At 41.3% G+C, this 21665-nt stretch overlaps 2 protein-coding genes across 4 annotated transcripts; both read right to left on the bottom strand.

Moving 5' to 3' along the window:
* Positions 1 to 1464: 1464 nt before the first annotated feature.
* On the bottom strand, positions 1465 to 16138 carry odf2a (outer dense fiber of sperm tails 2a). Of its 3 annotated transcripts, XM_048259757.1 has the most exons (20): positions 16043 to 16138; positions 15682 to 15805; positions 15094 to 15210; positions 14711 to 14824; positions 14059 to 14232; positions 13429 to 13616; positions 9228 to 9375; positions 7986 to 8117; positions 7801 to 7875; positions 7643 to 7714; positions 7380 to 7496; positions 6679 to 6864; positions 6039 to 6148; positions 5678 to 5813; positions 5254 to 5364; positions 4359 to 4622; positions 3768 to 3868; positions 3234 to 3396; positions 2771 to 2896; positions 1465 to 2552 (listed from the first exon to the last, which is right to left on the bottom strand). In XM_048259757.1, the coding sequence occupies exons 3-20, from the start codon at positions 15199 to 15201 to the stop codon at positions 2382 to 2384; spliced, it is 2496 nt and encodes an 831-aa protein (XP_048115714.1). In that variant the 5' UTR covers positions 15202 to 15210; positions 15682 to 15805; positions 16043 to 16138; the 3' UTR covers positions 1465 to 2381. The 3 variants fall into 3 exon arrangements, with proteins under 3 accessions (XP_048115714.1, XP_048115712.1, XP_048115713.1); XM_048259755.1 differs by lacking the exon at positions 15682 to 15805; XM_048259756.1 differs by lacking the exon at positions 15682 to 15805 and having other exon boundaries at positions 9237 to 9375.
* Positions 16139 to 16786: 648 nt separating this feature from the next.
* LOC125304753 (prostaglandin E synthase 2-like) lies at positions 16787 to 21154 on the bottom strand. Its single transcript, XM_048259253.1, has 7 exons — positions 20818 to 21154; positions 19305 to 19499; positions 19141 to 19196; positions 18179 to 18331; positions 17740 to 17940; positions 17378 to 17495; positions 16787 to 17179 (listed from the first exon to the last, which is right to left on the bottom strand). Exons 1-7 carry the CDS (start codon positions 21139 to 21141, stop codon positions 17051 to 17053), a joined length of 1176 nt encoding a protein of 391 aa, XP_048115210.1. The 5' UTR covers positions 21142 to 21154; the 3' UTR covers positions 16787 to 17050.
* Between the last annotated feature and the right edge of the window lie 511 nt (positions 21155 to 21665).

The following is a 21665-nucleotide window of genomic DNA, read 5'->3' as shown; positions in this document are numbered from 1 at the left end:
ATGTTATGTTGGAAATGAACTTTGAGAGGCATATCATAAAATGCTGCTCCCTTTGTTGCCCCCCATGTTTCTTTTAGGCCCACCACCTAGCCTAATCATGCCTTTGTCTTGAAGCACTGATACTGATACTGACACTGACACCCATCTAGCAGGACAATCCATGATGGTAATTTTCACACATACTCAACCAATGAAGTGTTAACATTCCACTGAATACATTAAGTATTCAGAAACATTCCACAATCATCCATTAAGGTCAGCCAATGGGCTGCCAGCACACCTGAGAGGGTGTATGGTGTATATATAGACCCCTTAACCTGCATATTATAACGAAAAATCCAGAGGGAAAGATGTCAGGAAGCGACTCCTACAGTGTCTCATATGAGGACAGAAATGATAGGCACGACAGAGTAACCTGCCAGGGGTAAGTAGTTTAAATTCATTCAAAAAGGGCAGTTGCATATTGGCCATAAGCTATGATCATGATTTTCTGATCAAAATAGGTAACCAAAAACAATGTTTATTTTTCCTATACAGACTTTCTCACAAAGAACTTGAATGTCTCAGAGAATGGAATGACGATACAGATAAAGAAATTACACACATGCCAGAGGAGAATGCCATTCATTCCACCCAAAAGTGTTTTGAGAAGGCTACATTACAAACAGCTCCAACAGGTTTAGCAGCTGAAGAATTTTCACAGGTAATGCATGTTTTGAGTTAAAGTGCATTTCACACAAACAAAAAGACACTTCATAGCATAAACATATACTTCACCTTAATAATCTATTATTTTTTAGGAAAACCCAGAGACAAGTGAATCAAGACCAATGGAAAGTTTTGGGATTGCTACACAATCTCACAAAAGGCTAGAAGATCAATTGGAGAAGACGCAAAGAGAATTGCAGCACTGCAGAAAAAGACTTAAGGAAGAGCAACAAAAGGCAAAACAATACCAAAGAAAGGCTCTCGTTTATAAAGCACACATTTTACACATCCGAAAGATCTACGATATCCCACCCAAACTGTTGTGATGACTCATTCTCCACTATGCTTACTGTTTTTCATTTCATCTTAATAGTAATTGGTGACTGGTCAATGTTTTCCATATAGCCCTGTTTGTTCTTGTTCAGCTAGATATATTTGAAATATACCAGCCCTTGAATGTTTTTCCGTCATTCAACTAGCATGTTTAACATGTCATATATGCCATTTTGTATTAAATAATACATCTGCCCTTTTACCAACAATTGTTGTTTTACTTGTGAAGTTAATGCAGACAAGATTATTCTGCAGAATAACCTCCTGCTCCTGCCTTTGGAATCTTTTGGTCAAACTAACTATTTTTAAGACAAGAATAACCTCTTAGTTTTTGTATTTCAAAATGCAAATCATTTCAACAAAAACACCATAAATGCCTTTTTACATGTTTATTACATTTCAATAAAAATCTATACACTCTTATAAAACATTTATCATACTATACTTTTATCATAAAAATACAATTTGCTATTGCATTATTTTCACAGACTGTTATATCATCTGGAGATAAATTATTCACAATTTACATCATGGACAATTAGACAAAAAACAAACTAATGACAGCAAAGGTGCAGACATACTTAAACATGGAAAGGTTGACTGATGTGTTAGGTTTGTTTGTATCACACACACACACACACACATATATATAATATATAAAAACAGGTAGCACCCATGAAGGAATTCTTCAGCAGAGGCACTAAAGAATTGAATAGCATAATGACAAAGGTAATGCTAAAATCACAAGGTTATAACTGAGCTTGTGAAATACTGTTAGGAGTATATAGAATGTGTAGTATTTACTTATAGAGAAATGAGTGGTATATATGGGCACAATACAAGTTGTAGGCAACTATAACAGATTATATGAGTAACACATGTAAAACCAATACAGAATGGACTTGTTTCAACTGATGTAGTTCACAGGAAGGAACTACAAGTACAGCACACTGGACTCAGGGGGTCCGAGACCAAACAAGACACCCATGGTTCAGAGATCAAACCGAAATGTTTCAAGTTTGCATTTCAAATAGCACCCTCATTTTCTTAAATGTTGCCATTAATATAGTCATTCATGAAGAAAGTACAGAGATATGACTTGGCCACAGCCCCAAAATCGACCCACTCTTGCTTCAAGAAGATATGTGAATAAGGTTATCATATAAACCTTTGGGTTAGCACATCTAGTAAACAAAGTTTTAGTTGACACAAGGAACCTGAATCTCAAAAACGTCCTGGAGGCATTCGTACCCAGGACATGCCCTGGGACGTGTCTGTTTGCATTTTATGCATTATGGTAAACTGTAAGTGTCTGAGTACCCCATCCCCAGACATCTTTCTCAGAGAGGGGAGGGAGGGCGGAATGAGCTAGTGAGTGCTGAGTCACCAAACACACTGGCGTAAGAGGCTTTTAGAAACTGAACGTAATTTTGCAGGCTGCGATTAGTGCTGTCTGACTGCTCCAGACGATCCTTCACATCCTGGAGCCTGCTCTGGTATCGCCTCTCAGCCTGTGAGACACAGCAAACAGGAGAAAACAGAGTAATTAGATCCAAAACTGTCTTCACACTGACATAAAATAAGTCAGTCACAACTGCTTAACATACAACTCGTTAGTCGACTAAATCATGTGAAACGATGTGGTGCATCTTCTTATGAAATGTTGTAGCAACAAAAAACGAATGCAACAATGACACAGCAGTTTTGTGATGGGTGATTAATCTCCCACCTCCTCTTTGGTCCGCCGAAGCTGACTCAGCTCCGTGGTAGTTCTGCTCAGCTGGGTCTCCAGGTCCAGAACCTTGGACTGGGTTGACCTCTCTTTAGACACAGCCCGCTCTCTGGTCTGGGTTACCTAGTCACCATTCAGAAGAGAACAGAAGCATTCATTGGAGCAAACTCTGTAAAGTGTTCCTCTATTGCTGAGGTATGTCTACAGCTGCTCAGGTCAGAGAAAACTGAGAATGACTGCAGCAAGAACAATGTGATGTGTGAAATGTGTTTATCATATTATTATTCATATTAGATTGAGTTCATTCATATTAAATATATATTTCTATTGTGACAGACAAAGGAAACAGACAGATATTTTAAAGTGTAGATAAAGTGAATAGAGGCAAACCCCCACCATCCACAAGAAAACTAGCCCCTCTGAGAGTATCCCATCCCCCACACATGAGGTGCATACGTACCTGCTTCCGAGCGTCCTCTAGGGCTTCCTCTAACTGGCGGGTCAGGACAGTGCATTCCCTGGACTTCTCTTCCAAACGGACCTGATTGGTATGGATGGTCTCCTCCCGCTTGGAGATCACTTGCATCAGCTCCCGGTTCTGGGCTAGGGACTCCTCAAGCTTGCTGTGGACAAAAGAGTAGAGAATTTTAATGTAACAGAAGACAAGCACAGTCTCCATGCAAATGGCTCTCAAAATAATGATGCAATTCACTTGTTAGTGTAATATAATCCTTTTACAATCTGTAATCTGATTGTAATTAGATTGCAATCTGCTCAAAATATCTCATTTCTATGGTGGAGGCTAACAGATGAAACTAATGACATAAACCAATGATGCAAGCTATTGAAACACAGAATGAAACCCACACCCTGAGCACAAACTCAAACATCTGGTTTTCTCCTATGAGGTCAGGGTAATATGATTCTGGCTCTTGCATAAAGTCCATGTGAAGGTGGGGTGTGTGATGGGTGTAGCGGTGACTGACTGACTGACCGGTCCAGGGCTTCCACCCTGTGCTGCAGCTGTTTGTTCTCCTCCAGCAGCACCATGTTCTTGTGCCGCACCATGTCCAGCTGACTGGCCTGCTGCTCCAGCTGCACAACACAAACACCAGTCTGAGCACAGCGGTCATTTTGTGCTCCAACTCAGAGAGTACATGCAGACATTTATTTGATGTTTGAACAGCTGGTGTAATCTTATAAGACATTTGGGAAGGATAGCTGGGAGTAGATGAGACTTCAGGTATTCATGAAATAAGTGGACACAAGATCCACTTTGATTAAGGACAGAGACACCATTTTTGTTTTAATCTAATCAGTACTGGTTATAGTGGTGAGTTAATATGATGGTACATGTATGAGTGATCTTAAAAAAAAAAAAATCAAATCATAATGCATTATGGATGAATATAAACATTTTCACTTTAACAATGTAGCCATTTGGCATAAATGTTAAAACAACATGTTTAGATAAGCAAACTATTTGACAGAAACACTTGATTTATACACATACTCCTAATACTGCAATAGCCACCCACACTAGCAGACACTCGCTCACTCAGTCTTCTCACACCCTAATCCCTACCTTCATGCGCAGCTCTGCGAGGGCGTTGGTCAGCTCGCTGGTCTTCCTGTCCTGGGCCCTCTCGTGGTCCTGGGCCTCCTGCAGCTGCAGCTCCGAGCGCCTCAGGGCCTCGGGTAGTGGCTCCAGCTCCGCCAGGCGCTCCAGCAGGCCCTTCTTCACCTGCTCGATCTCCCGGTCCAGCTCCTCGCGCACCGCCCGCGCTTCCCGCTCCGCCTTCTCCAGGCGCAGGCTGTAGTCGTCCGCCTCCGCCCGGGCCTTCTGCAGCTGGGAGTGGAGAGACACAGGAACATGCGCTCGGTTCTGTTGTGTTCCGTTCGGTTCATGTTCCTAGAGGTCTGTGCCTTCCCTTAGGCTTCCCACTGAATCAAGATACATACATGAGCTATTCTACAGTCACTAAAAGCATGTGTTACATCCATAACTGAATTCTGACCACAGTTGATTTCACTCATGGTTTTACTGGTACAGAACTTAACCGAGATCAGTCCAGTGTAGTAAACCTGAGATCAGTCCAGTGTATTTTACATAACTCAGTAAACCTGAGATCAGTCCAGTGTAGTTTACATAACTCAGTAAACCTGAGATCAGTCCAGTGTAGTTTACATAACTCAGTAAACCTGAGATCAGTCCAGTGTAGTTTACATAACTTTCACGTCTGAAGCAGCAAATGCAAATAAGTCCTGAAGAAGATTCTGGCTGTGCATTCATCCCTAAATATCTGTTAATGACACATTGTCTGTCTTTGCTGCTAAATGTCACTGTTCTCACCTTGACATGAATCTCACCAAAGCCACAGATTGGCCTTGATGGCTTTGAATTACCTCCAAAGACAGTCTAATTCACATATGGGCAGAATGAGGGGAGGGGTCGTTTGAGGGGGAGGGATGTGTGATACCTGGGTCTTGTAGCTGTCCACCAGACTCTCGTACTGCTTCACAGAGCTCTTCACCTGCTGCACCTCAGATTGGGACAGCGACAGCTTCTCCTCCAGCGTGTTCAGAGTGGCCTGGTGCCGAGGAGACATACACACACTGATCAAGTATGGAAAATATAGGTTTTTTACATGTCAGATGATGTTACATCCAATCTGTAATTTTTTTAAATGAATAGAAAGAAAAGTATCTAATGGGAGAGATGTGTACCACCCAAGTCCAACCCGCGGTCATTTCCCAATCCCACCCCATCTCTCCAACTTCCTCCCAATCAATCTCAACTGTCATATCTAGATATATGCGGGGGGAAAAGACTTCCAAGAAGTATTAAAAACACTTGTAAAATAAAAAAGTAAGTGTGCAGAGATAGGAAAGGGGATCCCTCACCTTCAGACTCTGGTTCTCCAGTCTGGCGGAAGTGCCATCTGTGGTGAGCCCATGAAGACGGTCCAGAAGCCCTTCCCTCTCCGCTCGCGACTTCTCCTCCACATGCTGCAGCTGCTCTGTGAGATCTGTTATTCGCCTGGAGGAAAAGTAATGAGGGTCAGTGATGAGGACCTGCACTGACCATTTAAACCAATGCAATATCTTCCATGTTAAAGGAATATTCTGAAGTATGCACAATAAGCGATTGCAGATAAACATTATGGGCTTTGAACAAACTAAATCAACATCGAGTTGGAGAAGAAAGGAAGTGCCCTGATGGTGAAAAGGATTTCATGTCGTGTGGTGACGGCCTGCTTCTCACCGGTTTAGGACGGAGATCTCGGTCTCCATCTGGCTCTTGACCTTCACCTCCTTGGCGTGGCGGTTGCTCCAGTTCTCAGCCGCAGACACGGCATCAGCCAGCTGAGCCTCCTGAGGAGAGCCATCCAACAACATGACCCAGCTCATTCAATGATCCAGTCCACAAAGATTGCTTACTTATGTTTTATAATATGGTCATAGAATACCAATAGTCTTATTATACCTCATCTTATCTTACCAAATGTCTTAATATAGACAAATGAAGATACAAGGGATATGTGAGATTTGGGATAACAGAGTTCAACTCCATGGAAATCATAAAGGCTGGAATAAGGCTGATAATTCTGTTAATCTTTGAATGTGTGTGGGTCAGTCCAAGGTCCTAATATATAGGATAGGAGAAAAGCTGTGGGGCAGGTCCAGTAATATCATGGAACACTTAATCCTTAATTTTGCCAATTCATTCAAAGGCCTGTTATCTCAACACTAACAATCTCAATCTGCCTGAGCTCAACAAATTCCTCAGCCCGTGCTGCAGTCTGTGGTCAATCCGTCAGCAGAGGACAATACATTCTGGAACCCTCCACCCCTCCCACTTCCCCCCCCATCGTCCCCTGCTCTGCTCGGCTCTGCTGACTCACTATCTCCATCAGCTTGGCACCCAGCTGTCCGGCGGCGTCCTCGCTGCGCTCTGCCCGGTGCTTCTGCGCCCGTGTGGCCCGCTTCAGGGCCTCCTTGTCGTCATCGGCCCGCTCCCTCAGGCCGCGCAGCTGCGCCTGCAGGTGGTCCATCTCGCCCTGCTGCTGACTGGCTGTCCGCTCCAGGTTCTGAACCAATTAGCAAAGAAGACAGAAAATAAACAAACGTTGTTTAAATGCAAGTATTTCAATAAGAGTTGCATGGAAACATTAGGTTTTTTTTGTACATACCAGTTATTTATCAAAGTCATTTATATATTTATTCAAAAGCATCTAATACCATCTTTAGACACAGAAAGATTACAAACATTACCATTATCTATCCACCTCTATCCATCTATTCATACATTAAGGCATCCATTAAGCTTTATCTCTACTTTGGTTGGTCTACTTTAGGCTTATGTCTTACTTATCATAACAAACACATCATACATTAAGGCATCCATTAAGCTTTATCTTTGAGGCCATACCAATATTCTTATATCAGGCGTTGGTCTATCACAGCAGTCTCTATACCTTCACCCTGATTTTGTGACAACACTCCTACTTTGTGTAACAATCTTACAGTAATGTTTGACTTTTTAACCATTTTACAATTTACTATACAAAGTAGGATAATGACATATTCACATTGTTTTTTATACCTTAATCTGTACACTCAGTCGGTTATTATCAGCCTCTTTGCTCCGTAATTGTCCCTGCAGGTGTGCCCGTGTGGACTCCAGGACTTTAGACAACTCACTTGTGGTTTTGGCATTCTCCTGTTAAAAACACAAGTGGTGTCAGAGAGGTTAGTATTTACATCCTTCAAATCCTGTGAAAGTCTAACACCTTACCCTCAAATTCCAACAACCATGGTCTACAGTGCAGGCTTCAAATATCGATTTCATTAGGCCGAGTTGTTTACCTTCTCATTTTCCAAGAGTGATGCGAGTTGTTCCAGTTCCTTTTCTTTGTCCTGAAGTTTAACTCGAAGTTGCTACGGAGTGACAAGCAATATGGATTAAAAATCACCTTAGGGAGACCGGTCTCTGTAAAGAAACATTTATATATGACAAGACTTACCGCATTTTCTGCCTCTATGTCTGTTAGCTTCTTCAGTAAAGAATCTTTTTGTTCCATTAAACGTAGTGAGTCTATCTGTTTTCATAAAAATACACACAAATCCATCACTTTTATTGCCATTGAGATCTGATCAACCTGCTACTTAGTATTTAAGACAGTCTGCCCTCTACTGGTTGGACGAGTACCTCGCGCCCATGCTGCTCCCTCAGGAGGTGGCGAAGTGTCCGGTTGGTGCCTTCAAACGTCTCCAGCTTCTGCAGGAGCAGATCCTTCTGCTTAGCCAGGAGTGAGGAGTCAGACCCTGACAGCCTCTTATCCTGATGAGAGACCAAGAAACATTACAATTACTCCCTTATATCAATACCATTAACAACATTTACAACTTAGATTCATTATAATTTGAATAACACAACATATTTTAGAGATAGTAAATTCAAAGCAGGAATGTTAACAGGTCGTCTGAAATTATTTAAGACATCTCTGATTATCCATCAACAAGCACTGCTCAAATCAAGGCATCAAGACCACATTCTACCGAGGCACCATTGAGAGCATCCTCTCCAGCTGTATCGCTGTGTGGGGCGGAAGCTGCACTGAATACAACAGGAAAGCCCTGCAGCGCATAGTGAACACAGATGGAAGGATTATTGGTGCTTCACTCCCCTCCCTGAAGGACATTTACACCACCCACCTCACCCGCAAGGCGACCACAATTATGAGTGATGCAAGTCACCCCGCACACAATTTGTTTGATCTACTGCCCTCTGGGAAGAGGTACAGAAGCCTGCGCTCCCGAACCACCAGACTCACCAACAGCTTCATACACCAGGCTGTTAGGATGCTGAACTCTCTCCCCCCTCTCCCCCCTCCACCCTAAGCTACATAACATCCTGGACTTTGGACCCACAATGGCTGCGTTGCACTACTCCACTTGTACACTTGTGCACTTGCACACTTTGCAACTTGTTGTTGTTGTCCTGTTGTCCTGAAAACACTTTGGCTGCTCTTACATAACTTGCACCACTATGCCACTTGCTTACTTAGGTCAAACAGAACTACCTCAGCCATTTATTGGCCTGACTTTGCAGTATTATATTGACTGTCTATGCACAATTTCAACCCAATTTTGCTGCTCTTATTTCTTCATTGTATGTGCCTTCTTATTTACTCATTTATTGTTTACTTAAATGTTATGTTTGTCTGTGGACTTAATTGGTAAAATATGTCTTGTCTTCACCGTGGGATAGTGAGAAACGTAATTTCGATCTCTTTGTATGTCTGGGCATGTGAAAAAATTGACAATAAAGCAGGAAAATGGAAATGTGGGACTGAACTGAAATGAATGTCAAATGAAATCGCTGCAAGACTGCTACTTTCAGTGTTTAGCCCTCTGGCTTGGTAGGCAACAAGAAGAGTGTGTGACAAACCCCACATACGCTGGTGCTGCGGGACATGCGGCTGACCGTCTCCCTGAGTGCGGACACCTGCTTGGATGCCGCTGTGCCGTCCAGCTCGGCCTCCAGCAGCTTCTTGAGGAGCAGGTCCTTCTCCTGCAGCAGGCTCTCCTTCTCCAGCCTGCACGACACAAGACATCTGCCAGTCAATTCAGTGGGAACTACGCAACATCATATGCAGTGTGGTAATTAGGTAAACGCACAACCAATTTCTTCCCTCTAGAATTATATTTGAACTTAAATTGAAATTAATGTTTACCCTAAACTGAATACAGATTGTTCAGACAAAAAGAATTCAGAGCAAACAAATACATTTGAAAAGCAGTTGGCTTCAGGCTTTAGAGTTATGTCTGACTTTTCAGAACAAACACATCTACGATATGTGTGTTAAAGGCGCAGTCAGCGATTGCACAGGAAGTCACGTTTGTTTATATTTAAATTTATTAGCAGTTGCTTTTTTTTAATTTTAGGAACGGTTCATATAGATTTTTGCAACTGGTGATTTTTTACTTGCTAGGACCCCATTGAATACAAAACAACCTGTTTCCAATTTTTTTCTTCATTTTCAGTGACAAAATTCAAGATGGTGGACAATATATGCAGAAAAATAATATAAAGGCTTAAAGTGGTCAATTTTTTTGATAAATATACATATAATAAGGTAGACAAGTGAGATACAGACTATTTACAAAAGATGTATTGCATCATTTGCCAAGAAATTTGGAGAAAAATGGGAAAAATAGAAAAACATTTAAAAAATCATGCATTTTGTTTCATTATTGAAGAGTTCAACCAAACATTGTCACTCAAGTATTTATCCTCACCACTGTCACTGTCCTTTTAATATTGGTGCACATCTCCTCAGAGCCTTCACACCTGCAAAGTTGTGTGAATGGTAAGTTGTTACTCTTGCAAGAACACCTTCTACTGCATTGGCTGGCAAGACAACAGCACTTCACAAGCTCCACAACAGCATGTGGTGCTGGTGGAAGTTTTGACAGAACAGGAGCCCATTGCCCATCAACAATTTGCCTCCATCCCAGTGATAGTGAGTCAAGAATCTTTGGAGCAGGCACTGTATCTTGTGCCCAAACATTTGCTTGCCTGTGTGCTCTCAGAATTTCAATTTCAACTTAATTTCACTTATAGAGCGTCAAAACATTACCCATGTCTCCTGGCGCTTTACAGAGTGTTAAACATTCAGACAGAGCCAATGAGTAACAGGGGCGAGGAAAAACTGAAAAAAGAATTGGAGAAACATATCGGATGAAACCCTAAGCAGATCCACGACTCAAGGGCCTGACCCATCTGCCTGGGGTCAGTTACAGGACAGTAAGGTCTATATACAGAGAATAGAACATGGTATTTAGAGCCACCTGAGGTATATGTTACAAAGTGGTTAGATGGTTACATAACCAGTATGATGATGCATGAATCCTATTTAGTGTTAAGTTCAAATAGTCCAGTGTAGGGGATGAATTGTCCATAGGGATTAGGAGTTGTCATCGGGCAAGTAGTGGGTCTCTAGGCTGCGCGGGCAGGAATCCGAGCATGGGGACAGCAATAGGCGATGGACAATCATAGGGATGGGATTTCCCTTGTTCCCGAGTTCCACTTAAGGGCTTTAGGTGTTTGAAAACCATGTTTTGAGGAGCTGACACACAAATTTCTCACATCCAGCTAACACGTCTGGAGATGGATGAGGACCTACTACAAGCCTACAAAGTGTGTTAATGACACCATCATGACTTGTTTGACTTGAAACAGAAACCTTTCCTTTCCCACGGGATAAACAGTAAATGGCGGGACAAACGGTTGTCCATCAATTTCCTGACAGGATACAATAGGATACACGATAGGTCCACCGACTCTACATAACGCATGTGATTGGCTGGACGAAGTTTGGTTTTTCCACCTCACAAGCCGAGAGTTGCTAGACTACCCTGGCTAGAAATTACATTTGCTGCTGCTAGGGTGCGTCAAGATTTCTAGGCTGAGATGTATCTTTTGTCGACGTTCTCCAGTGCCCATGATAATGAGACTGTCTTTGTTGATGTCTGGTACCCTGCGAAGGGCAAGCACCAAGACATCTGTGTGACGTGTAGATATGTGGGGTTTTGCCAAAATGACTTGCTGCTACTGCCACCTTTGTGTGTGTGAACTGTGACTGGCAGTTTACATAGTTCAACAGCTTTATGAGCAAGGTAGAGGACGAGGTTGGCTTTGATTGGTGTAGTCTTGTATTTTGTTTCCCTTATCATGAGCTTTTTCCCATTGTATGGACCTGTCTCGTCCTGTCTTTCATGGAGTTTGTGATGGTATAGTTGTTAAATAATAAGTAGCCTATATGTCATTGTAGCCTCGCGGCCTCACTTTCAACATTTTCAAAGAAGCATTCTGCCAGATCTTAGCAACAGTTTATGTCACTTTTCCTGACAACCATCTCCTGCACAACAGCCATGCCATCTATTAAGATGCTATCCAATGTGTGTGTTAATTGCACTGAGCTACTCTCTGTAGATTGTTCAGATGATGCTGTTTCTGAAACCAGTCACAATTCATGGATGAAGGCAGACTTAGCTGTAGTGGGCAGCATTAGGCTTGCATATAATCAACAAATTCATATGTTCCCACAATTTCCTGCAAGTCCTGTTAACAGAATTATTGAAGACCAAAGAGCTCATTGTGGACTTCAGGAAGCTTTCTATCTGAGGAGGCTAAAGAAGGTCCAGCCTCCCTCAGATCATGGTGAACTTCTACCCCTGCACCATCGTTTATCCTTACCAACTGTGTCACAGTTTGGTATGGCCTAACCGAAAAGCATTGTAGAGGTGGTGAAAACTGCCCAACGCGATCACTGGTTCCTCACTCCCTCCATTGAGGCCATCCAGGGCAAGTGATGCTTGCATAAGGCGCACAGCAGGTTCAGAGGAAGCTTTCCTGCAGCTGAACTCTAGCTCTGCATCCTGGTTAACAACCAACCTACAAAGCCCAATGCCTCCTTGCCTGTGCCTGTTGAGGTGTCCACGACCATAGCAATCTTGACAGGGACAACAAGGAGGCAGACCCCCCCTCTAATGTATGTTGTTTATACATTGTTCACATTACAGAGCCATATTTATTCTGCGCTCATAAAGTAACTGCTAACATACACTGCACATATTTATATTACTCTAAACCTCTCTACCTTATATAAATCAACTGTATACTACTGTCTACACATTTCTTGACCTGTCTCTGCACCATCTGTCTATACTGTGTATATCACATTGCACTTTTCTTTTTTTTTGCACTTCTGGTTAGACGCAAACCACATTTCATTGTCTTCATACTTGTACTCTGCAATGACAATGAAGTTGAATCTAATCTAATCTAATCTATTGTGGTGAGTGCAGAACATTACTTTAATTCAAATGATTATTAGGTTATGTGAAGGAAACTTTTAATCAGTCAATGTGTTTTTCCGGGTATGCCAATAAATAGCATAATGGTGGTTACACCAATCACTGGTTGATAATCATGACATCTCATGTCACCCATGGTCATATTTATTACCTAAGTCATTCAATTTTATTAGAACATGTATGTATATAATGATAATACCTAACATATATCCATTTAAAATGTTTAAAAAGGCGATTATTTGCAATTTTTGGTGATATATCCGCCATCTTGGATTTTGGACCTGTGCAGTCCGGGAAAAAATTGGAAACAGGTAGTTTTGCAAACTATAGGGTCTGAAGAAGTGAAAAAACATAATTTGCAAAAATCTATATGAAATGTTCCAAACACCTTTTTTTGCTACATATCGCCCTGCACTATACATTATATTTAACCAAGAACTAAACGAAAAACCCCAGGGAGGTAGTTCACCCCTCCCTTCGGTATTCCCAGGGAAACTCCACATAGGGTTTTGTTTTTGTTTGGGGGAAATGCTGCCCCCACTTTATTATTTCCTGCTTCCGGAGCCTGGGTTGCCTACAGAGACCGGGTTTTTTACAGTGTGCTCACAGAATGGGCAGCTTGCGAGTTGTGAGGAGATGATTGCTGAACGTGACAAAAAATGTTATGGGCTTAAAACTACGTATGATTGCTGACTGCGCCTTTAATAAGCATAGGCTTACAGGCTAGCAGGGTGGCTAGCTTGCCAGCAGTTATCAGCAGTTTTTCACACCTGCTAAAGTCTGACTCCTCCAGTATCTTCTCCATAGACTCCCGGAGGCGGGAATTCTCAAACTCAGTGACCTCCAGCTCTTTGGTGACTTCAGCCAATTCCTCTTCCTGCTCAGCGATAACCCGCTGGGAAACACTGAGTCTCTCAGATTGACGTTCTAAGAGCTGTTCCTTTCTGCGCAACTCCACCTAGGTGTACACACACACACACACACACACACACACGCGCGATTCCACTTCATGAACTTCATTCCAGCAAAGACAGCTATATGCCATTATTGAACTGTACCATCTGTCAAACTACATTATAAATCTATGGGCCAGTTTCACATAAATAGAATTAAGACTAGTCCTAGACTAAAAGCTTTTCTTCCAGTAGAGTTCTTCATTGAAGTTCTCTTTAAGTCCAGGACTAGGCTTAATCCATATAAAGGATAAAGGAAACGAGTTCGATATGCTTAGCAGAGCACACACCCTTATGCTTGTTCATTTTTCAAAATACATTGCTGTGGGCCACGGTTAATTATTCAATACAATTAGAAATCAAATGTACTCTAGTTTGGGCTGTTGCTTATATTCCACCTGTACTGTGGTGTGCCTAGCGTGCTGCTTATTTCCAAAGGGCACCCACCTCACTCTTGAGTGAGCTGACCTCCGTCATCAAGCTATCGATCTTCTTTTCGTACTGGCTGATGCGTCCGTGCAGAACCTCCTCCTCGTCGGTGGACAGGTCCTCCAGGCGTAGCGCTGCAGGGGAAGGCTCACGGTCACCAATAGGGGTGATCTCCAGCTGGTGTGTAGGCCCCTGACCAGAGAGAAAAAAAGAGTAAAAGGTGAAAAGACTGAAGCACAGGAACAGGAGGTTTCGGTGGGGAATTTTTTTTTTTAGCTGCCTTTTCACTCTTACCAGATTTTGCTGTTCTCAGATCAGTGTTTAAACAATTATCTATATATCAGGGATAATCTATAGAACAGGGCGAACAGGACCCCAACACACCAGCGGAGGGGTCTTGCTTCGTCCTGAAGGGACTTATTTTCCGATAATGACTCTTCTCTAATTATTGTTAAAAAAAAAAAAAAAACAGTTACTTATTATTGTAGCAAATCACGTTTGAGAGGGGCAAAATAAACATGTCTGACCAACATATAACCATATAACTACATTTTTGGAGGACCTGTTTATGACACATGAGTAACAGCCAAAGCTGTGAACATCCATTCAGAAACCCCAATAAGACATAACCTGAAGCGCATGCCATTCTGGGAAACATTGTTTCTCTCACCTCCCACTTGAACGAGGGCACTCGAGTGGAGGCCTTGCCAGGGGGTATCCATGGCACCCTTGTCTTCACCTTGGCCGTTGGACGCAAACCATCAGAATCCATCTTTTTCTTTGTCTACGGTACAAAGCAAACCAAAGTAAACTTATTAATTTCATTCAAACACAAGGATAGTTTCAAAATGGAAGCTGTTTACTAGACATGTAGAGACTGCTTCATGGATTAAGCCTAGCCCTCGACTAAAAGAAAACTTCAATGGAAATCTCCATTAAAAAAGCTTTCAGTCTAGTACCAGGCTTAATCCATGTGCGACATACAGGCTGGTACAGTGTGGTGTAGAGATGTAGGATGGCTGCAGCATTTTAAAAAGTAAGGCAGTCTTATACCTGCTTCTTGGGTGAACTGGTCTTCTGAGTCTTCTTCACATGGACATGCACAGGTGTGTTGTCTGACACATGCACATGCAACGGAGGTGAAGAGGGGCTTGTTCTCATTGTTTTTTTCTGTAAGTGCAAAGAACAATAATGATTGTGGTACATCAACCTTTCACTAGAGTTAACTTAAACTTAACTGAATGTATGACTTCTGTATGAGTCATAGTACATATGCTGCATATCTCTAACTAAGTCATATTTGCTTAAAAGCAGTGGCCATTTATCTATGATTTACCAACGTACAACATGTTAATTTCACATGGGTGGGTACTATGTGTAAATGACATCGGTTATCTGTGAATAGGTAGTAAGCATTTTCTGAGAGTTAGTGTAGTTGTTTGTTTATAGTTGAGAGAACACATATCACGTTATATTTCAACACGTGACTACTCATTATCGCCACAGCTGTGAACCAAAGAACTAGGTAACCTAATAAGGAAGCCAATGTCACATAATGGATAGTGTTAGTTTCAAGATGCTTCAATGCTACGTCTACGCCCTTTACCATGAATAATTATAGACAAACTGTATGAATCTCACCTGAATCCTTTCTAAAGCCACAGCATCCTCAGATGATCTCCACAGCTTGGTTGCCAGAAACTATTCTTAGCTAATGTTAGCTATATCGTGCTAACTCGCAACAAATGCTCATGGATACACATATCTTCAGAAAAAATAACATGTATATTAATACTGAAACAAAACCAATCTGAAAATCGAAAGGTTTTTGACGAATATACCATTTTAGAAAATAAGATGTAATCGGTCAGTCATTCTCTTTGTTGGCAAACTAACTTAAGGGGCTTGATAAACTCATTCGTTAGCTATCATCTGCACAGCGCAGACATACGGAAAGACATTACATTTACATCATATAACATCATATATTGCTTCTCCTTACCATGAGAATGACCAGATAGCCAAAACCTCGATATAAATAATTGAAGATTTTATCTTTAGCATGTCCTCCTGGGTCAGAAAGTCTTGTAAAGCTTCTCTTCCGGCAGGCAGAACGCCTGTTGCACGCGATTGGCAGATTCAAAACCTTTAATGACTTCAGGAGCTTGTGATTGGAGGAATCCTCTGACCTTGGTTGGCGTTCGATTTTATGTTGTCTATAGCAACGGGGACCTTGGAAACAGCAGACCCGTGTTGTGGGTTGGCAAGGATACCTACTGATACATTCTGCTGCAAGGGACGCCGTTTGATAGCAATGTTTGATGCTCGCCTGTACTGATAATATAGCCTACAACCTAAGCTGTTAGTTCACTGTGCAATAATTAGACTTTCAGTCATTAGCCTGCACTCTACGTCTGCCAATAGCCTCCTTTCGTGCGTCTGGTGTGAATCCTTGCTGACATTCAACTAGTCTCAACAAATCCCTATCGAGTTTATAATTATGCCTATATTTGCTTATCAAGCATTTGGCACAATAGGAAAATAATACACAATTTGTCTTTGGGCGCATCAATCAAAAAAGAAGAAGGAAAAAAACTACTGCATTACTTTTTCCTTGCCTATATCAATGGCCAGGAGCTTTTACCCATCATACTCAACACCCAGCCCCAGAAAAGAACAGGCTATTTGCACACATGCACCAATTAATAAACAGCATGTCTGTACCAATCATAGGCCTTAAACAGAGTCAGTAATTAAAAAAAAAGGTTTTACTGTCATGTTACATTTCCATCCTCATACATAATCACATATTAGTGACATATCTTCAATTTAGTTAATAAATAACTTCAAGAATAATCACCTTAATGCTGAAAGCAGCATAACTTAGGTCGCCAATCTCAAGTTTATCCATTCACATATAAAACTATGTGTCTGGTGTCTGTCAGAATCAACAGTTATTTCTCAGTATAGCGTGAGATGAGTGGATCCAGAGTTCATAGTGATGAAAACATCAGTCCTGACCGCCATGCTCCCGAATCACCTGCTCCATGGCCTGATACCATTTCCTCATCCTTGTATGTTTCATGACATCATCAAATGCCTGCAGACCTTCAATTGTACGCATGACTCCAAAAACAGACTTTTGAGAGAGGTGGGGGACAAAGAGAGAGAAAGAGAGTAGCCAGTGAGGGATTTTCATGAAGAAAATGTGTTAATATAAAACACTGATCATGATCATACAAAGGTATTCAACATCCTTTGCACTTTTGGTCAGCGAACTAAGTGTTGAAAAGCCTGCAAGTAAATTCTTGGTTCTACAATGAAGATGGACTCTTACTATGTCAGCTAGATTTGGCCTGTTGCCGCCTAAGAACTTTCTCTTCTTGCCAACAGCGGTCATCCATTCGTCAGCCGCCTTGTATAGATCTTGCCTCACATCTTTCTCCATTCTATACCTGTTGAACAGAAAAAAAAACCACACATTTAGCAGAGCATTGGTTTAATAACAATGTTTTAACATAGTCAGTGAAACTACAACTCTGACAAATACAGGAACTGATAACACATGCAACTACAAGTCTCATGAATATACTGTAGACATTTTTCTCTACAGCATAACTACTGATATGAAGAGCATCTCAGATATAAAACCAGAGTAACAACTAACAAGTCAATTGTCAATGTAACTGAAATACAAACCAGATTTTTAGCAGCTTGGAGAAGAAGAACATGGTGAATGCTCCCACATATTTGGTGATGAAACCCTCCACTGGGCCATAATTTCCTTCATGCACAATGTGTTCATAGGCTTCCAAGGCTTCCATGGGACTACGATACACATTTGGGGCAAGTAAGCACAAAAGCCAGTCATCTGCCCAGTGTCTCCACCGCACCTCATCTCTAAAACACAGAAAAACAATTATATTTGTATGACAAACATAAATACAACAATTACATGTGCGCTACATTATAAATGATCCACAATGTCCAGTATATTGTAAAGGCCAGGATAAAAAACTAAATTAGGGTGTTCTGTGTTACTAGAAATATATACCAGCACTAGACTGCTCCATTTTTCAAGTGACCGACAGAAATTTGTATAGGAAAGATCTGAAATGCAGGGGAAAGGTAAACTTACCTTCTTGCAGTTTTGTTTGGGTAATGGAGTTCAATAGGGATCTCATTCAGCATCACCCAGTGCTTGTTGGTATATTCTGAGCTTTCGATCCCAAATATGTTTTTGGAGGTCAAAACAGTATAGTAGGTTATGACCTCATGTATCGTTTTACTCCTGTGAAGTCATAGTAAGAGTGATCAGGATCATAGCTGAATGGAAGAGAGACCAATCACAGCTAATTAGCCCCTTTTTTGTAAGTAAACACGGTTGGATCAGATCACCATACATGTTTAAAATAGGGGTTTATGCCATTATCCTTCAGTGGTAGGGAAGGAGGCGAGTTGAGTGTGCTGAGGTACACATAATGGCCTATAACATTGAGCCAGTGGCCAAACTTGTTGGATGGCAGGAACTAAAACCAGATGCATTCTGGTTGCTCTTAGGGGTTGTACGGTTATCAATATTTTCTATTGTAATGTACAGTACCCTCCAGAATTATTGGCACCTTCAGTAAAGTTGACTAAAAATGGTATAAAAAATTTTTTGCTGATTTATTGTAATCTCACGATGGAAATAATGAGGAAAAATCCAACCTGGAAAGGCAGCAAATTTATTCTGAGAAAAAGGAAAATCTCAAAGAAATAAATATATTATTGCCACCCCTAGAAAATCTTGCAAATATGTAACAGAAGCATTTTCCTTAGTTAATCAGAGTGTCTGTGAAGTTCCAGAAGTAGCTCATGACTTTCTTTTTCACTAAGGTATGAAAACAAAGTCACACAGAGGCTAAATACCCATTACCCATTAATGAAACCAAATTCTGCCATTAACGATAGCTTAGTCTAACAGCAGAGATCTAATTAACAATGTGTGTATTAATATGTATATATGGAAATGTAAAGTCTACGCCATCTACGCAAAACTATAAGTTTACATTTTCATCTATATCAAAGAACTCTATGAGGATTTTTAGGTTTACTTACTTATCAATCATACATGTCTTGAAAGCACTCATGATAACAGAGGCATCATTCAGTTCCTATTGAAGGGAGAACATAGGATATTGTATTATTTTATCTATTACGAGGACTAGAAAGTAGAAAATTAGGTTTCTATATGTCACCATCAAGAAAAAAAAGTCTCTTACCAAATTCTCTTGGCCATCAACCACAAGAAGAGGAACTTTTTTGGATCCAGTCCACGTAATCTCTTTTCGGAGAACTGGGTTGACCTCCACAGTCTCATATTCCAGGCCATAGTAGTCCAAAAAGGCCCTGAGTTTGCTGCATTGAGGACATGTCTTGTATTGGTAGAGTGTTAACCTTGGTGTTCCGCCCAATGCCTGCGTAAATATGAATGCGAATATTAAATAAGACCAACTCTCTATTTAAGAATTAAATCAAGCTGCTTGTTTGAAATATTTGCACATGGGAAAATAATATTAATGAATGCTCCAGGAACGAATAGAATACATTCCAAAAACGGCAATGTTCACTTAAGAAAGCACATCACAGTCCTTTGAAGTACAACTATAGATCTTTGGTAACACTTACCATTAAATTATTTTGCCATATTGTCTTTTTTCCTTGATATTTTCAAACCAGAAGTTTGAAATGTTTAACCATCCAAAGGGCATATTTATTCCAAAGTCTACAGTCTAAAAATATAAACCAAACAGCAAGGCCATAGAAATGTTCTTCTGTGTGAGAGGGGTCATGCTAATGTGAATGGGGGTTAGTGCAAGGCCTGTCAATCTACTCATGGTGAATGAAGAAGACTGACAATTATAAGCCCAAGTAATTTTCAAACTATGTATTAACTAGTCAGCAATCTATCACACATATAGTCAAATATGTCTTTCATGATATTCAAGTTGACATTTAATCAGGTGGACAAAGTATTTATGTGGCAACTATGGGAAAATGATCAAAGTCTCTATTTCTGAACAATGACCCTACATGTAGGTCTGGCTATGATAGTGTGTAGCCATCTGTTCCAACTCTTTGATTTACAGACCGCAGCATTATTCTAATCAAAAGCTAATGGCATTTCCCCCCAGTCCCGTTTGATATTTTTTCTTTTATCAGGATGAGAGGAGATGTACGCATTTCAGTGGGACTAGAAGCTGGTCTAAATCTGAGCAGGCTGACTGCAGTAAACACACCGGTGTTGTCATCTGGATCCACAGAGGTCCTCCTGTCCTGCTATAAAATGACAACTGTCCAGACAGGTTGGACAGTAGTCATGGTTGCCATTCACCCTTGGTTTGGAAATTGCCATACCCTATGTAGTGGGTCCAATGAGTACTATGGGAGATGGGTAATAAGGCAGATCTGTTTGGAAGTAAATAGGCTACTCCACACATGCCAGAGCACGGTTTCAAATCAAAATCCAAATCAACTTTTAACATGTAACCAACTTTCGTGACAAGGTTGAAGAAAACTTCTCAGAGAGGAAATGATGAAGGTGTATACCACCGTTTTCAGCAGGCTGAATGTTCTCATACCTCACTGACCAATGACCATACACAGACAGCCACAAAACACGCCCACAACACGTCAAAGGAATGAAAACAGTTAGCTACTTTAATACAGATGTGCAGTGATGAAAAATGTTAAAATAACAACATTAATGCAACATCACAAAAAATAAGTGCTTACGTGGAGTAATTCTTCCTCTGCAAAATGCTGTTGTAGAGATAATTTAAGTGCACTGTACAGGCCGATTCCTCCTCCCAGCAAGAAAGCACATCGTCCATAGACCCAGTTGCCTTGCCGGGGACAGACCTTTACTTTCTGCAAAGCATCAGTACTGTAAGCCCGGAAGTATCCTCTCAGCGGCGCATTATGCGTCTCGGTGACAGCCAAGCCAGCCCGGCTTCGTAAAGCACGAAAGTATTGTAAAGAGGCTTGGACTTGACCCAACACTTTAGCCCGGTATGCTGCCATTTTGAATTTACATAAACCTCGCTCCCATGATGCCATAGTCGACGTTGTTCAGAGGAGAGAGTCGATTGGCTTTCCAGTTACCCACGTGTAACTTGGGTTGTGTCATAACAGAGAATTCATAGACCTTTAAAACAGCTTTCAAGGGGAAACAATCTTGGAGAAGTATTATGGAGTGGTCCACTGAATTAGTTAGGGGTTTGCACGGCGTGTAATCAGATCTGGAGATACTCGCCTCATTAGAAAGCATTAGGCACTGAAGTAAATCCCTAACAACATCGTCAAGGGAAATGGTTTAGACACGGCTACAATCACGTAAGATATCTAGACTAGACCCTATCGTATAGTATAGGCTTGTGACCCAGATATGATCAGCCTGAAGGAAGGCCAAGGACATAGCCTAGCCTACTTTTTACTAAACTGGAAAAAGGACCAGTGCAATTGACTTTCTTAGTCACTTGTGGAAGGGTCCTCCCTAGAAAGATACAAAATAGTGTATAGTATGGTACAGTATACAGCCTAGCCTACACCTAGGTATCTCATCTGCTGATGTTCATTTCAAA

This window comes from Alosa alosa, chromosome 12 (assembly GCF_017589495.1).
Source record: "Alosa alosa isolate M-15738 ecotype Scorff River chromosome 12, AALO_Geno_1.1, whole genome shotgun sequence".
Taxonomy (NCBI): Eukaryota; Metazoa; Chordata; class Actinopteri; order Clupeiformes; family Clupeidae; genus Alosa; species Alosa alosa.
This window is presented reverse-complemented; position numbering and strand designations above follow the sequence as displayed.

Bases quoted from the DNA above. Each gene is read 5' to 3' on its own strand.
- odf2a (XM_048259755.1), bottom strand. The intron at 8,118-9,227 runs GTTTGTCACACA...GTCTCTCATCAG, and splicing joins GCAGCACCAGCGTATGTGGG to GATAAGAGGCTGTCAGGGTC. The intron at 2,897-3,233 runs GTACGTATGCAC...AATGGTGACTAG, and splicing joins TAGAGGACGCTCGGAAGCAG to GTAACCCAGACCAGAGAGCG.
- LOC125304753 (XM_048259253.1), bottom strand. From the start codon at position 21,141: ATGGCATCATGGGAGCGAGGTTTATGTAAATTCAAAATGGCAGCATAC. The intron at 19,500-20,817 runs GTAAGCACTTAT...ATATTTACGCAG, and splicing joins CAGAGGAAGAATTACTCCAC to GCATTGGGCGGAACACCAAG. The intron at 17,180-17,377 runs GTAAGAGTCCAT...CTCTCTCAAAAG, and splicing joins GGCCAAATCTAGCTGACATA to TCTGTTTTTGGAGTCATGCG.